At 37.3% G+C, this 18,873-nt stretch overlaps 1 protein-coding gene across 1 annotated transcript in view; it reads right to left on the reverse strand.

Moving 5' to 3' along the window:
- The window catches only part of LOC124722133 (katanin p60 ATPase-containing subunit A-like 1), a 172,567-nt gene that overhangs the window by 34,450 nt on the left and 119,244 nt on the right, over positions 1–18,873 (reverse strand). Inside the window, exons 5-7 of the mRNA XM_047247337.1 lie at positions 15,755–15,976; positions 12,945–13,087; positions 2,358–2,467 (exon numbers count right to left, since the gene is read on the reverse strand). Of these exons, the coding sequence (XP_047103293.1) occupies positions 2,358–2,467; positions 12,945–13,087; positions 15,755–15,976 (475 nt within the window). The remainder of the gene's footprint in view (positions 1–2,357; positions 2,468–12,944; positions 13,088–15,754; positions 15,977–18,873) is intronic.

Raw genomic sequence — 18,873 nt, forward strand, 5'->3', positions numbered from 1 at the left:
GTTTGTATCTGACAATTTCTTGTCCATTTATCACCCTTGTATTTTCTGATTATTTTTATTTATGTGGTGCACTCTGATATTAAACATCAGCAATTGACTATAATATTCTGAGAGGCCATTAACTATGGGAATTTCAATAGCACTTTGTAATCTCAATGCATCTATAAAAATGTGATCAGTAGCAGTAGTGCTCATTCCCATAATTCTTGTTGCAAATTGCATAAAGGAGCTGGATCACATAAAATGGCAAGGAACTTACGTAAAGCTCTAGAACAGGTGTTCTCTGAAAAATTATATTTCCACATAATATTACCTTATTTTGCTTGGAAGTCAAGAAGTTTAATAATGCATCAATATTTCATAAATAATTCAAAATTAACAGATTGTGTCCTGTATGCTATTATTATTATTAACTTTCCAAGAAAATCTACTTTTGCAGCATAAGTTTTAAAACACTGATCACTGTAAAGTATATGGGTATCAGTGTTTTTATAGTTTCATGCCTTCTTAATGTAACTGGCATCTCCTCCTTTCTCCATGCTTGACCTGCAGTTATTTCTGCCCATATTCAGCATTCCTGTATCAATGGTCAAAGGATGTTCGGAAAATCATATTACATCTACATGATCTGTGTCAACCTGTTCAAGAGGCTTCATGAGGAATCCTTTCTAATCACTCACAGTCCTGAAACCCTTAGTTAGTTCTGATTTACTGATGACATATTTATGATTTAGAGACCCACTGAAGACATCCCACTGTCATTCATTCAAAATCTTAACACCGGTCTACCACCTGTTTTATATTGTCCTCCTTGGCCCCTAGAGCCACCTTCACTTCACTGATGGCCACTTTCAGACTATTTAAATTAAACCCATCACTCACCAGAAGTACATCCACTCTGCAGCTGCTACCCGTCTTATATAAAAAACGTCTCACCTCCCTCCCCCATACAGACTGGCAACCAGTGGATACCAAATTTTCAGTGACAAGCAATTCTTTTCCTAGGGTACTGAGGATCGTACTGAAGCATCAGCAGAGTATATCAACCCTTCCAACCCTGACTTAAACAGAACTCCTCTACCCCTATTCAGTTGTCCACCAAAATTATGCAGTATCTTTGTGTGTCCTTATGGCCATCTTGTTTTCAATCCCTTGACCTCTGGGTGACATTCCTGTATAAGACCCAGATGCAAGACTTGTCCTATACATCTGCCAACCACTCCTAGACCAATTCTATCACTGGCATCACTCATCACAACTAGAGCCACACATGGAAGCAGTCACAGCATATAACTATGTTGAAAGTACTATGCAGCATTCTATGTAGATATGAGCACTAAACTATCCACTCACATGAACAGAAATTGTCAAACCGTGACTGAAAGTTAGCATGCTATGCAAGTGGTTGTCCTGAGCATTTGTTTTACAAGCCATGCTACTTGGATTCTTGCCAACAGCCTTAAGTTTTTCTGAATGTTGTGGGTGGGAAATCTCCCTTCTACATATCGTTCATTCCAGTTAAGATTTCAATATTTGCTAACTCTTGTGCCACACTTGTCCTCCTTCTCTTCTCCCTTCATGTTATCAACTAATTTCACCAATTGTTCCCATAACATGCTCTTACTTTTCCTGTTTCCTCTATCTACTACTCCATCCTTACTCATAACTTTGAACCTTTCGATATCTCCTATATATATCTACGAGTTTGTATTGTTACCCCAGTACTCTCCCATTTTCCTCTCTGTTTTCATCCTGGCACACCTATCCCTAACTTGACCTTGGAAAACAGTTACATATTCCATCCCAGCACTATCCTTCATAACCCCCCCACCCCACCTACTGTACCATTCATCCATCTCCTCACTCTACATATATCTCTGTTCCCCCACCACTTATCCCATTTGACATCATTGCTGACCTCATTTAGATAAACAGCATTGCAATACAAGAGCCTGTGCTGAGTTGAGCATGTGCATTGGTAGTCCTAATAAAGGACATTCTCCAAAAATAAAGCATTTTTGTCTTTTATAAGCAATTACCTACTGTTCAGAATTGCTTCTATTTGGCGGGCAGTGTTCTATCCTACATACATACTATCTCTATTCCTGGATTTTCAGTTACTGATATTGCATGTACATGCACAGTTGTACATTATATGTAGATCTGACTGTATATGTGTATTGATTTTAGGAATATAATAAGGAGAAAGTTAATATCTTTCCATCAAGTGATGCTAGAGTATGTGTAACAATTCTGTGTGTCATAGCTCAATGATTTGGGTTTAAGTCCACCCCTGTGAATCAAAGACACAGCTGTATGAATACCATTATTATGATGAATTATGAATGCAGATTTACCGTTTGGAAGAGGAACATATATCCTTTTCTCAAATCTTCGGCGAAATGCCTCATCAATGTTCCATGGATGGTTGGTTGCTGCTAGTACCATTATCACCTTGTTATCTGAACTGAAAAATTTTTGAGAGCACTTTTGTTATTTCTGTATGATGGAGGAATTACACGCACACACACACACACACACACGCACACACACACACACACACACACCTAAGAAATGCTCATAGACTTGATGCACGTGCAGACACATGAAAAGACAAATGGACAGGTATGATATTTACTGCACTATGGCTATAATGCCCTTTAAGACCTGATTTAAAGATTGTTATGTATCCATATTTGATCTTCAGCTGTACCCTGATCAGAAGATTTATATTTGTTATCATTGGAAGAATTATATGCAAGGTAAAAGTGAAGTTTTTGTGTGCTTGGAGGCTTTATTTAATATATGTGCAATGTAACTTGGCATTTTACATGGGGGATGCAGGAAGCAGGGGAGTAGGTATAATCCTCTCCATTACTCCTAGCACAGTGTAAAAGGTTACAGTGCACATTTTGTAGTGACAATTCTTCTTGTTAGTTTGATCACATGGTCAAAGAAAATTACATGTAGCAAAGTATGCTACATTTGCATCACTGTGTAAAAAAGCTTCTTGTGTTCCAATACTGATTTAGAGATGGCTGTAGATCACACTTGAAATCAATAATTGTATAAACACAATCAGTGATTATTGTCTGGTATAATAAAAGACAGAAAAATAACTAATTTTTTCAGTCATTGCCCTACAATTATCTTTTATTTCACAAAAGATGCACACTGTTTACTTATTGGTTTTAACCTATATTTATTAATACATAATATATTTCCATAGAAACATTGAAATTAAAAAATGAAATCAGTTAATTAACTCAGTTCCTGCAAAATCATTTTTCTATTGTGACAACAGAAAAATTGTAACAGACTAGTACTTGAACCTGGATTTAAATTAGACTCATAAATAATAATACAGTAGTAACTTGATTAATGAATCTGTTTCATAGTTTTCAATGTTTCCATGGATGTTAATGTCCTTGGGTTGGTGGTACAGGGTACAATGTCCATTACCCCTGTGATGCTGCTACCACGTATGCCTTGGAAGAATCTCTTGTTGTAATGTTCAGAAGAAATACAAGGGGAATATCAATCATACTCAGGCTTTGGGTCACTCTTGGAGACATAACTGGATAGGCTTGCATAACCACAGTAACCAGATGTGTCTCATAATTCTGATAAATATTGTCTATTCAACTCTTCTATGGTATAAATGGAATTGTCCAAAAAATATACGTCTACACACACACTCTGCCAACTACTGTGACATGCATGACAGAGGGTACTTCTCACAGTATCACACACTACAGTTTCTTCCCAGTTAATTTGCATATGCAGTGTGGGAAGAATGACTTTGTGTACGTTCCAATTAAACTAACTTTGTATTTGCAGTTGGTATATGAGTGAATCTTTTAGGCATCTGCAATACATTCCTAGATTCCATATATATTAATAGTTCTTGAAACTTTGTGAATAGGCTTTCACAGGATACTTGGTCTCCATTTTAAAGCATCTGCCAATTCAAGTTTTTCAGCATTTTCGATGGTCTCCTTCGAGTCAAACAAACATATGATCACTTGTATAAGTTCAGTATCCCCTATAAGTCCTGTTCAGTATGGTTTCCACACACTTCAACAATATTCTGCTGTGGAACACACAAGTGTTTTGGAAGCAGTCACCTTTGTAAACTGATAGCATTTTACCTAGGCCTATACATTTTCTGGCCAGTTACATTATCACAACACATTATTACACCCACATAATAGGATGAATGGACTGACTCCAACTGTGACTGCTGCTTATGCCATTGCTGTTTCTGTTGTGTGAATATTTCTTGTTATTTATTTTGTTTGCTTCAGTTGTAAAATTAATACCGTATTTTCAGTACAGGTACTTTGTTGTTAATGATTTTATCCTTTTTGAAGTGCTAGAAACCTGTTGCTTATTGTAATAATTAAGGAAGAATCATTCGCAATTCTTTTCACAGTTTTAATGTTTTTTTAGTCGTAATATATTGTTCAGTTCTCGTAAAGGTTTTCTTTGCAGGGAATTGGTTTTTGCATAATTTAGCGCCAATTTTTTTGTCTCTGCATATTTCGCCATCATTTTGTAGCTTCTGTCAACGGAGTTCGTCGATTTTACTTCTTAAATCTTTAACTTCATCAATGAGCATACTGATAAAAAATGTAAGTACCATCTTTGTTATTAAAATTTAGTCCTAGCTCATCTTCCATGCACAACCATATCTTCCATTTCGAATTCACATTTGCACAAGAGAAATGAAGCAGTTTTATATTTGATGCACACAATTCCTTTAAAGGAACGATTTCCACAGTAGCAAAGACCTGAAACTCTTCGACTTACCGTCGCATTTTGTTCGCTTCTGTACTCTCGAATTTCTCTGATTCTACATGTCTCTTTTCCATAATTTTTGATATTACAGAGCAAGCTAGACACGTCCTGTCACTAAATATGTTGATTTTTTTTTTTGCATGTGCAACACGTATTTGCTCATAGTTTACTTTTGTTTGTCGAGCAATTCGACTGATTGTTGGCGCTTAACGCCAAGATGGGGAAACGTTCTGCAGCTCAGAATTTTCATTTATTACATGCGAAATCTTATGTCTTATAAAGCCCACATTTTTTTCTAAATTTGTAATGCATTCTTTCAATTTCACTGTCATAATCCCCATAAATAGGCTACCTGTTTTTATGGCAGAATTGAAACTTTTAGTCCGCAGCTCGTGGTCGTGCGGTTGCGTTCTTGCTTCCCGCACCCAGGTTCCCGGGTTTGATTCCCGGCGGATCAGGGATTTTCTCTGCCTCGTGATGACTGGGTGTTGTGTGGTGTCCTTTGGTTAGTTAAGTGTAAGTAGTACTAAGTTCTAGGGGACTGATGACCATAGATGTTAAGTCCTATAGTGCTCAGAGCCATTTTTTTTTTTTTTTTTTTTTTTTTTTTTTTTTTTTTTTTTTTTTTTTTTTTTTTTTTTTTTTTTTTTTTACTTGCTTGGTAGAATAGAATAGAAACTTTATTGTCTCATAACATCTAATTGTAAGTGTACAGAATAATTAATAATTACAGGTATTTTGTGATTTTAAGTACCACAAAATGGTTTAAAATAATCATGTTGAAAATAAAGTAAAATTAAGAATAATTATTTACTTAAAGTACTTTTTTAGCATGACAGAATAAAATGTAACATCAGGCACAGTTATTTGTAAGTTCTTTAAACCATACAGAGCTCTTGTATGTTTACAAACTTTGCCATTAATTTTACTGCAATAACCAGTAGTCTCCAACTATCTCTCCATAGAGAAATGCACTAAAGACATCCAGTTGATAGATGGAAAAGTTATTCTCATTAAAATTAACCAGAAAAAATTTCAATGAAACCAGTTTTGCTACTGCACTGTATACCTCTAAATAAGACAAGCTTTGTAAATTGTCTAAGACTATTTACAACACATCCACCAGGATAGCTTGAAGAGTCACAAGACAAGCTTTGTTGGAAACCTTTGCTACAAGACAAGCTTTGTGAGAAACAACATTACCCTTTTCATCGCTTTTTTTGCCTAAAAACCCATTTTCTGTCAATAACATCACATTCATTTGGCTTACATACATAATACCATGTGATGTTTTCTTCTAGGGCTTGCAGCTCTCTTGTTTTAGCATTTTCCAATTTTTAGCTTCACAGCAAGACATTGCTTCAGCATAGGTGCTGGGGTCTTTGTCAATCACTGCTGTCAACAGGCCTGACACATAATCCTCCAATTGATTTGGGTGTTGAATTTTCCTCCTGGATCTAAGATTGTATGTGTTCTTGTCCTCTGCATCCTCTAAAAAAAATTCTGTTTTCACTGTCTTCACTGATTTCTTGTTCTCCTCTAGGCTGACTTTTATTTTCTTCCAAAACATCAGTCCTCATTTCTTCTTTCCATTCCTCTAAATCTGAAGCTTCATCTACGTTCTTTTTATCACAATGAATAGTATCTGACTATTTTACATGAACATCAGCTTTCTTCTTCCTTTTGGATACTGCTGGTGGCAAAAAATAATGTCTTGCTGCATCTCAGTTCTCTTTGTGGGAGGTATAAATATTCTGTAGCCCTTCACATCATTATCATAACCCACAAATAAATCTATCTTGTTTTTGGGGCCTAGTTTCAGTCACTTTTCGTTGGGTATGGGGACAGACATATGCGTTTCAAATATTTTCAAATCTGCTAAGGGCAATTCTCTAACATAAAAAGATTCAAAAGGAGTTTTACTTTCTATAGGGCTTGGACCAGTTTGATTTAATAAATAAGCCACCATGTTAACTGCTTCAGCCCAGAAATGTTTGGGAATTCCTGAAATCATTGAATGAGCAGCTTTAACCAAGGTGTGCAGTTCCCTTTCAGCTTTTCCATTTTTCTGTGGAGTGTACACAACACATCTTTGATGGGCTATGCCATTTTCACTCAAAAATGTACCTAAGTCAGTACTCATAAACTCCAGTCCATTATGACCTCTTAGAACTTTAATTTTCCGACCATTTTCTCTCTCAGTGTTTGCATAAAATACCTAATCAAACATTTTACTTTATTCTCCTGTTTCATAAAAAATACTTTGTGTTAACCACAGTTGTCATACTTCAAATGCAAAAAATATCTTGCTCCTCCAAGAAGCCGGCCGCAGTGGCCAAGCAGTTCTAGGTGCATCAGTCCGGAACCACGTGACTGCTACAGTCGCAGATTTGAATCCTGCCTCGGGCATGGATGTATGTGATGTCGTTAGGTTAGTTATATTTAAGTAGTTCTAAGTTCTAGGGGACTGATGACCTCAGATGTTAAGTTGCATAGTGCTCAGAGCCATTTGAACCAGCTCCTCCAAGCTAATGCATCTCCATGGGTCCACAGACATCTGCACGAATCAGTTCGAGTGAGGCATTAGCTCCAGAGGAACTGACAGGGAAAGCAAGTGATGTTGTTTACATACTAAACATTCTTTACAAATGTTTTCAATGAATCTCACTCCTTTACATGATAAAAATTCTTTCATGTGCGTAATGCTCTGATGTTACAATTATTTGTGCCAGACACTCAAGTTTTCAATATATATAGACAAATTGACATGTTATTACTGTCAACCACAGTGTGTGTTTCATCCACATGCATAAAAGAAACCATTGACAGTTGTGACTGTGTTCCGTTTAGTGAAAACAATGTATGATACATTTTGTTGACATGTTTGAATAGTGCACAAACTTCACCTTTACTCTTCAAGAATTCACATTGTTCCTTGTTTGAAACTAAACATATATCTTTGTGTAACACAGTTCTTACAGAAAACAGATTGAATTTCAGTTCAGGAACAAAAACTACTCCACTAAGTACTGTTTTGATAAATTTAACTCTGATCCATGCATACAGTTCCACAGTACCATGCTCAGTCACATCAAGAAGTTTACTGTCACCCACAGTAACTTTCATTGAGCTTTGCACACTGTCCAGTTTTGTAAACAGTTCTCAGCACATATGCTCGCTAGCACCTCATCCAATAATTTTCTAGGTCAACTCCTTGATTCATACACATAAAGGCATTTACATTCTGAGCCTTTTTGCCTTCCTTTGATTTCAGCAGCCTGCAATCTGACTTCAAATGACATCTTTTCTTACAATAATTGCAACTTCTTAGTTCTATATTTGCTTTACTTTTACTGTCCTTTGCGTAGTAGCTCGTCTTACCACAAGCATAACAGGTAATTTTTTATTGCCTGCTTAGACTGACTAAAGCTACCTCCGGCTGATTGCACTGATTATTTCTCTCTTCCTCAATGAGCAATCTTGAAATTAAGTCATTAAACATTTCCTTCTCAAAGAATATGGACTCCCAGGCTGAACAGAAATGTTTATATCGCCCTTGCAATGACATTACCACTTTTGTTATGATCATTTTATCTGAAAGTGGTTCTCCCACTTGCTTCAATATTGTGTTGATTTGTTTGTATTTTCGACACAACTGTAACCACTGCGTCATCATCAAACTGGAGCAAGAAACACTTTTGCTGAAGTAGGTAAATACTGTGGACTCTTTTTCATACACAGTCTCAGTTTTGTCCACATGCCAGCTGATGAGTGAGTGGTGCTACCTCCATCCAGCTCACAATAAACTCCTGTGTTTTTGTGTCCTTTTCCTGCCATGTTTTTACTTCTGCTTCTCTCTCCTGTGGTGACTGAGTAACAATGCTATTGGCAGTATCTAAAAGGTCTTTTCCTCTTAATATCACATCCATTTGGAATTTCTACACCACCTAATTGTCCGCTGCAGACAATATTAAATGAAACTGATGTGTAGATTGTTCCATTGTGCCACGCCAACACTATGCCGGTGACATCAAAAGTTTTGCTGTTACGCATGACACCAGGAAACAACTCTCTGCCACTACACTGAAAACAGACTTATGCACCTAGAACCATAACCTGTGATCAGGAACAGTAAATGAATCATGAAAATAAGCCCGTTTGTGCGGAGTTTATTGCAATGTCTAACAGCTTACAACTAATTGCAGACAACAATACAAACACAGAATAAACAGAAAATGCGAAAGCATTTAAAAATGGTAGATAACACAAATCAAAGATAAACAGTGTTGCTTCTTTAAGATATCATTAACATTGTACCAATAACAATTCTTCTGTGGGCCTGACAAATCTGCGACCATTCATACTGTCCTTACACCAAGGACAGCACAAATGGTCACAGATTTATTAGACCCATGGAAGAGCATTATAGAACTACTGCATAGCTTGAGTGTTTTGTAAGCAACCTCCTTTGTAAACAGATTATGTATTCTTAGTGTACTACCAATGAGACAAAGTCTGCCACTTACTTTATCTACAACTATGCTTAGGCAATTTCTCCATGTAATATAACTACAAATTGTTACAACCTTGTATTTGTACAAGTTGACTGATTCGAGTTGTGACTGATTGTTATTGAAGTTGATGGATACAACTTTTTTCATTTTGGGAAATGCACAATTTTATATTTCTGAAAATTTAAAGCAAGATGTGAATCCTTACACCACTTTTAAATCTTATTAAGATTTATCTCAGTAACTGTGCAATTTTTTCAGGCAGTTCTTCATTACACATAAATGCATCTGTGAAAAGTTTGAGGTTAAAAGAAATGGCTCTGAGCACTATGGGACTTAACATCTAAGGTCATCAGTCCTCTAGAGTTAGAACTACTTAAACCTAGCCACCCATGGTGGCTGAGCAGTTCTAGGCGCTTCAGTCCGGATCCGTGCGACTGCTACAGTCTCAGGTTCGAATCTCCTGCCTTGGGCATGGATGTGTGTGATGTCCTTAGGTTAATTAGGTTTAAGTAGTTCTAAGTTCTAGGGGACTGATGACCTCAGATGTTAAGTCCCATAGTGCTCAGAGCCATTTGAACCATTTGAACTTAAACCTAACTAACCTAAGGACATCACACACATCCATGCCCAAGGTAGGATTCAAACCTGTGACTGAAGCAGCCGCACGCTTCTAGACTGAAGTGCCTTGAACCGCTCAGCCACAATGGTTAGTGTTTGAGGTTATTATGAGTATTGTCTGATAGGTCATTAATATGCAACGTGAACAGCAAGCATCCCAAGAAACCTACCTATGGGTTGCCTGAAGATACTTTTACATTTGTTGATGGCCCTCTAGCCAAGATAACATGCTTCATCCTCTCCACCATGAAATCCTCAGTAAGTCATAAATTTCAATTGATATCCCACAGAATCATACTTTCGATAAGAAGTTTAGGTGAGGTACTGAGTCAAATGCTTTTCAAAATTCAAGAAATAATGCATCTGCTTGACTGCTTTGCTCCATAACTTTCCAAATTTCATGTGAGAAAAGTGTGAGTTGGGTTTGCATGAACAATGCTTTTTAATCCATGCTGGTTGCCTTGCAAGAGGTGATTTTGTTTGAAGTCCTAGTAATGTCTGAACTCAGAATATGTTCTAAGTTTCTATAATGATGCATGTCAATGATATTGGACATTAGTTTTGTAGATAACTTTTGCTATCCTCCTTGTAGATGGGTGAGAGCTGTGCTTTCTGCCAACTACTGGACACAGTTTTTTTTGTTTGAGAGATCTATGGTATATAATATTTTTACGAGGGGCACTAACTCAGCCACAAATTCTGTACAGAATCTAATAGGAATTCTATCAGGTCATGGAACTTCATTCAGTCTTAGTGGTTTAAATTTTTTCTTAATAGTAGTGACCCTAATATCTATATCACCAATCTTGGCAGTGGTGCAAGCATTAAATTGGGATAGTACTCCTGGAGTTCAGCATTTCTGCTTTTTACGAGTGCTATTAACCCTGTTGCTTTGTTGCAAGTGCTTCAGCAATTGATACTGATAACTAGGACTTCTATACTTTTTTGGGTGGATAGGGGGAAGGTGGCAAGGGGAGTGCATTAATTTTGACCTTACACTGATGCTTTTACAGGTGTCATTACTCAGACAGCATGAAGAGTCAGGTAATATAAAAAAAATCTTTTGTGCACCCCACAAACCATCAACTGTCTTGGTAACAGCTTCTGATGTGTAGTGCACACCTGACACATCTAGACAGACCCTAGATTTCTCTACTGTATGGTGCAATTCTAAGAATTTGTAGCCTAACTTGTCGCAGAACTTCCAAAGTCAAAGTGATTCAAGCCGCCTTCTCAACTGAGAACCAGGGGAAATGCTGCAGAATGTATGTCTGTGAAAATGGCTATTCTTTTCAGCCTTTCCTTCCAGTCGTGGAAGGATTCAAGTATGATTTTGAAGCTTGCCTGACAAGCACTGTTTGTTCAAATATGCTCCCCAATACACAGTTGACTGTTCCATCAATGGGTGCTGGAACAGCCTCTTCAGAATGTTGAATGGGCATACGTGTGGAGTGCGTGTGGTGATTCTTCCCTTCCTTTGCTGAAATTTTTCTAAGGGTACAAGTATTCCTGTATGTTATAAGTGTCAGTGCTTAATAGACCCCATACTCTTTTAAATTTTCTCCCCTTGACATGATACACAGCAGATTCCTAAATAAGTGAAGTGAGTCTTACTGGCTCAGTTTCAGTTTCAGTGAAAGACAGAACCTTGAATTCATTGGTTGGGGGTGGGGTGGGTGGCTGTAAAACCTTGAGTTCTCTCTGGTCCCTGTCTCCTCTGTACAGGGCCCTGAGACCTATCACACCATCCACAATGGCGAGTAGTGATAGATCCTGTACTTGCTGTAGAGGAAACAGGGGAGGATTGTATTCGAGGTATCATTGGTATCTTTGGTACATGTTTCTCTGTAGCCCTCCAAGTACACCTGTTTGGTGCAGCTCCAGTCATCTAACAGTTGTCAGATCTGTTTCCAGCTGTCTACAAACAGTAAGTAACTCATCGCAGGCCTGAGAACAACATTCGCAGTTGAGCGTATTGTGACTCATGGAATGTTTCACAAAAGAGTAAACTTATAACTTTAAATGAAGCTTGCTGATTTGTGTTTAATTTTTGGATTTGTTATGCTACAAGTATTACAAGTGCCCATTAAGAACTGAATCAATTAACACCCAAGGAAGACATTTCTATTATGACAAAAGAAAAACCTGGGATAAAATCTGCTGATTTCCTGAAAGAATTTGTTTTCTGGGGTTACACTCACTAGCAAACTCAGCTAACTAACTAAAAAATAGTGGACACGTGCAGTGCACAGTCTGTTATTTTTCAGAGTGTTTTCAAACTTGTTCTTATTTTGAGTTTTAAACACCAGTGGAGTAGTTTGGCCTTTTCTGTGACAGAATGAAGCACTTTTTGTTTCAAGGAAAAAATCTGGTCAGATATTCTTTAATTTATAGAGTAGCAGTTGTAGTGACCAAGAGTGCATAACAGCTGGGATACCCAAAAATCCAATACACTACCTGGGAATATATAGGCTATATTTAATATCCCTTGTATTTACTAAAAATACATCAACACTCAACAGATTCTTGAGAGTATCAAGAAATCGGCACCCTGAATCATGTCATCTGAGAGTTTATCAGTTAAAAAAAGTCTCAGATGAGGACAGGAATCTATTTAGTGCCAAAACAGTATGCTGAGGAATGACAGAATAATAAACAGTTACATTTTCTCTCTCTCTCTCTCTCTCTCTCTCTCTGTGTGTGTGTGTGTGTGTGTGTGTGTGTGTGTGTGTGTTTCAAAACTGTTTATTGTATTTTATGTGCAAAATTTTCACACTGTCAGCTCATCTGGAATTCACAACAATGGCTTAGGGACTACATATGTTTCACAATCTCTGCATTATTAATCTTCCAATGTGCCTGTACCCTAACCTTTTTCTGTTCTCAGACTCTACACAAACACTGATTGCAGTGTCAACCAACTTATATCTTCATTCACACAGGCAACACTTGTCCATATAACTTAATTAATGGATGTTTCTTTACCATTTGAAGTAAATATGGTGTTCATACCTGTTAGAATTAAGACCATCCATTTGAATCAACAGTTCTGCCTTAAATCTTCGGGAAGCTTCATGTTCTGAATCTGTACCACGTTGTGAACACAGTGAATCTATTTCATCTATAAAAATAGTGCTTGGGGCATAAAAGTGAGCCTGAAATATAATGCATATTATTAAGGAAATATCTTATTCATTGCAGCAAATTAAAATGTTCAAGTTGAAAAACTGGTATGAGTGAGACCCAGAAAACAAAATCACTTTGAAAAATTAATACAAGTATTCAATCACTATTCCAATCATATTGCCTTTTTTCTACATGTCATTATATTTTGAAATGTACATTGTGTATTTGTAATGTAGCAGTATGAGCTGTTAGCCTAGAATATACAGTATATTATAAGAAATGAGTTTATTGGCATATACTTTAGATAAACTTGTTCTACCAATATTGAAACGTGTAGGCAACAAATTAGCTTTATGTGATCATATGAACTGAATTATTTGCTATAAAGTACAGGCCACAGCATATGCAGTGGATCTCCTGAAACACTGCTTTACAGAGACACTTTAATGGAGCATTGTGATGTGGAGATGCTTGTGTCAAAGTTACTCTCAACTATTTTTAAATAATTAATATTTTTGATATTTATATCCAGTCTGACAGGACAGTAGCACTGAGCATTTTCCTAACTATGGGTATCAGAGTCTAGGTGTACAATGAATATCCTCTTTAGTTTCTTAATATTCAATCTGGAGTTGCCAAACTTGATTATCTATATTTCTAGTTTCACACTATGTTCCACTTTTTTCTGAGTTGTTGGCTACCCTCTCCACCACTTTCGTCTTCTAGTTTTTAAATCTTATCCATAGGTTTCATTATTTATTTATTTCTTATCCTGTGACAATATGACTTTTTTGACTTGGGAACCTGGTTGGGTCTCCTGCATATCTCTTAAATTGCCCCTTTTCTTTCAGCCCTTTCTTCTATTTTAGTCAATAAAGGAACATCTGATTCCAAAGTCTACTATCTTTATCATCTGCTGTTCTTGTGTTTTTCTACTGGAACCTCATAAGTGTCAATTTTCCATTTCAGTTTAGAATTATTAATATTAGTTGAACTGAGAACAAAGAGTATCAACTTAGTTTACAAATTCCAAGGATTTTAGAAAAGGGAAGGGAAGGGAGGAAAATGCATTGAAACCTGTAAAATAAAGTGTGAGAAGGATGATGCACTGAAAGAATCAGCTCAGAGGACATTAAAAAAATCAGAGTGTAGCAACAAGCATATCAATTCTGAAGAAATTAATGAAATGCTATTAAAAACAAAATAGTGTACAATGTAAATGCCTTGAAGTTGTTCTCAGAATGAAACATTAAACCTGAAGTAAACTTTAAGCAATAATAAAAATTCCCAACGGGTTAAAGCTTTATGTCAGACTGAGACCTGAGTATAGATCTTTGCTTGCCTTCCACATAAGTCACATAATTTTAACCTTTCGGGAATATTTCTCTGCAATAAATATTATACTACAGAGTAATAATTTAGTTTTGCCAGCACTGTGATCTAGATTGTTCCAGCTTGAATGCAAATGGAGTAGAGAGTATTAAAATGTACTATTAGAATCTGCACTGTTTCAGTTTTTTAACTCAACTGTCCTGTTCTTGAGATTAATAGCAAATTATACCAAACCAGCTCCAAAAAGACATACTGTGCTGCATGGTTTGTTTGTAGAAATATGCTCTATAATCTCCTCAGGCTCTGTAACACTAACAGTGCTGTCTTCCCTACTAGATGTGTTGAAGACAGGATTCTTCATTATAATGTCAAATGTAAATATATGTAGTGTTAATGACAGTCTACTTTTATGACAGTGATAGAACTGATTTGTTCTTTATATAATTAGGACAGCTGCAAATGAGTATTTACCCATATACAAAAGAAGGCACTACTTTTTAAAAAATCTGCTTACTTCTAAAAAATAAATTATTATCCATGAACTGGAAAAAAGGAAAGTTACTTTATTTAGACCATTATGGTCTATGGTATGCATATTTCTATTGCTCTCTGAAAAACCCTCAAGTTTTGTACAGATTCTGCATTATCTCACTAACATAAGCATAACTGATAAATACACAAACTGCAAGCTTTACTTTTCGTACACGTCAGATGCTTACTTTCAAAATTTAGTGTACCAAAGCAACCCAGGCCACTTTTGTTCCTATATTTTTTTTCTTATGCTGCATACACTGCCATTGTCTTCAAATGTCTGAAATACAGCTTTTCAACTGGTTCTATAACTTCATTGTTAATTTGCACAATTTTTTTCCTGTGTACTGATTACAAATCATTTGCAGGCAAACAACACAATGTCATCAGCAAAATGAAGATTGTTCTGTTACATTCCATTAACAAATATTTTTCACCATATGTACCTGAAAACATCACCTAGGGCTGCTGTGAATAGCATCGGTGATACAAAACTCCGTACATGCTTCTTTTCTCAATTTTAAAATTCCCGTTATCCTGGTTAAATCTAATGATAGTCATTGCAGTGGTTTATGCATTCATCAGCATAATAACATAGGTTGAATCAATGTATTGTCTGTCAAGGACTGTCAGAAGAGAATTTACTGACATTAAATTTAAAGCTTTCTCAAAATCTCTGAATCGTAGGCAAAGTGCAACTACTTTCATGACTTATAAATGGTTGATTGTGCTATACTGACTTCTAAAACCAGATTGCTACTTTGACTGATTAAAAGTGATTTTTATGCAGTTAGTGAAAACTTAAGTGAATTTCCATTATTGTATAAGCGTACCATTTCAAATAATAGTCGCACAAGCTTTTCTGAGTCTCCACGGTATTTTGAGGTAAGTGTTGCTGAAGAAATATTGAAGAATGTTGAACCACACTCAGTTGCAACTGCCTTAGCCAACATAGTCTTTCCTGTTCCTGGAGGTCCCACCATAAGAATTCCTTTCCATGGTCTTCTTATTCCACAGAAGAAATCAGGCATCAGCATTGGGAGTACCATGGCTTCCTGAAACATAGAGTGCTTTTTCAGCCTATGTAAATGTCAATATGCCATTCACTGGTCAGTAATTGATGATTATATAGAACATTCATTCTGGAAGTTCTCCATTTATCAGAAAGAAATGAGTTTGTAAATTAATAATAAAGCAGATTTAATGGCAATGTATGTTCCGGAAATAGAAATAATTTCACTTGACTGATGCATGTTCTTTGAGGATCTTGGAAAGAATATTTGTAACATTCTCATAGTGGATTTTTTGGCTTCAAAATTAAATTAGTTACGCCAACTTTCTCACTGTATGTCCTACTCAGTTAAGTAACTAAAAATATGACTCAATTAAAATAAAGTAAGTAAAACAGATTTCTTAATAGCACAGGTTTACAGAGCCAGTTTTTCTACAACAGAATATTTGCATCTGTATGAGGTCAGATATGTATGCTGATGGGAAACTGATTGCTACCACATTGGAGTAATAGCACTTTTGTTGTTTCACTGAATTGAGTGTTTCAGTATGGTACATGACTGAAATGTTGTCAGAACATGCACTGGCTGTACACAGAACAGCTGCACACAGAAAGGCAACATGTTTGACTGACAAGTGACACAAGTCAGTTGCGAGGGACAGCTTCATCCCTGAAGCTATACAGGTACTGGAGCTTTCATTGGCCACAATTTCCTGTATATACAGTGGCTATGTTGATCCAGGTAATACTGCAACTACAGTTATCAAAATTTAGCTGGTAGGGATTTCCATCACTGGGCTGAGAATTTAACCTTAGATAGACAAACCACAGCCCTCCAGATCACTTGCTATTTTTGTACACAATATTTGGGAAACAATACCATCAAGACCTATCGCATCACCATAAGGTACAAAAACCGCCATCACACAATAAACAATTTGCAAACCACACCTCACAGACCAGAGCAATTAGCATAAGGGCAAAAACACTGCAAATGGATGCTCAACAAAAGGTAAAAGGTCACTAAGGCAGATGAGTTCCAGTACAGAATTGCATATTTCAAAATGTGTGTGTAATCCTATAACGATCAAGATGCAGTCTTATAAGTGGTAGTCTCTTCATGTGATGAAATTCATATGAGACTGAACGTGACCTCTGGTGCATGTACTCCTATCATTCATAGGCTAAGGATTCAGGTAGTGGCTGGCAGATCATGTGTTTATATTTGTGATTTATATGGTCCTACTGGAGATATGTATTTTCAGCATGATAATAATACACCCATCAAAAAAAGTTTTGCATCACCTCGGTTCCAAGAGTTCCAGAACCTGTACAGAAAATTGGAATAGAGATCAACATAAACATAATTTCTGCCCTTTTTATTGCTCATAAAGACCACATATTGCTTGTTGTACCACCACACAGCGAGACCTTCAGAGGTGGTGGTCCAGATTTCTGTACACATCGGTAGCTCTAATACCAAGTAGCATGTCCTGTTGCATTGATGCATGCCTGTATTTGTCATGGCATACTAGCCACAAGTTCATCAAGGCACTGTTGGTCCAGATTGTCCCACTCCTCAATGGCGATTTGGTGTAGATACCTCAGAGTGGTTGATGGGTCTCGTTGTCCATAAACAGCCCTTTTCAAACTATCCCAGGCATGTTCAGTAGGGTTCATGTCTGGATAACATGCTAGTCACTCTAGTTGAGCAAAGTCATTATCATGAAGGAAGTCATTCACAAGATGTGCACGATTGGGGTGCGAATTGTTGTCCATGAAGACAAATGCCTCGCCAATATGCTGCCGATATGGTTGCACTATCAGTTGGAGGATGGCATACACGTATCGTACAGCTATTACAGCACCTTCCATGACCTCCAATGGTGTATGTCAGCCCCACATAATGCCATGCTAAAACATCAGGGAATCTCTGCCTTGCTGTACTTGATGGACAGAGTGCATTCAACCTGACTGGGTTGCCTCCATACAGGTCTCCGACGATTGTCTGGTTGAAGGCATATGTGACACTCATTGGTGAAGAGAACATGATGCCAATCCTGAGCAGTCCATTCAGCATGTTTTTGGGCCCATCTGTACCACATTTCATGGTGTCATGGTGGCAAAGATGGACCTCGCCATGGACGTTGGGAGTGAAGATGCGCATCATGCAGCCTATTGCGTGCAGTTTGAGCCATAACACGACGTCCTGTAGCTGCATGAAAAGCATTATTGCACATGGTGGCGTTGCTGTCAGGGTTCCTCTGAGCCATAATCTATAGGTAGCAGTCATCCACTGCCGTAGTAGCTCTTGGGTGGCCTGAGCGATGCATGTCATGAACAGTTCCTTTTCTCCCTGTAACTCCTCCATGTCCAAACAACATTGCTTTGGTTCACTCTGAGACTCCTGGACACTTTCCTTGTTGAGAATCCTTCCTGGCTGAAAGTAACAATGTGGACATGATCAAACTGTGGCATTGACCATCTAGGCTTGGTTGAACTACAGACAACATGAGCCGTGTACCTCCTTCCTGGTGGAATGACTGGAACTGATCGGCAGTCGGACCCCCTCCATCTAATAGTCACTGCTCGTGCGTGGTTGTTTAAATCTTCAGGCAGGTTTAGTGACATCTCTGAACAGCCAAAGGGACTGTGTCTGTGATACAATATCCACAGTCAATGACTATCTTCAGGAGTTCTGGGAACTGGGGTGACACAAAACTTTTTATGATGTGTGTAAATACCCACATCATCACATCATCACATCACTCTTGAATGTTGTCAGTGTGGTGCTCTATGGATATTAGAGTATGGTCTGATTTCAGTCCTATTGAGCAAGCCTGGGATTCTACACATCATTAGACTAGTTTCCACTAGATGTGAATCATCAATCAGTAAGAGTCCATGGGGCAACTAGCCTCTTGCAAACCCCATGCCATT

The sequence above is a fragment of the Schistocerca piceifrons genome, chromosome X, assembly GCF_021461385.2.
Source record: "Schistocerca piceifrons isolate TAMUIC-IGC-003096 chromosome X, iqSchPice1.1, whole genome shotgun sequence".
NCBI lineage: Eukaryota > Metazoa > Arthropoda > Insecta > Orthoptera > Acrididae > Schistocerca > Schistocerca piceifrons.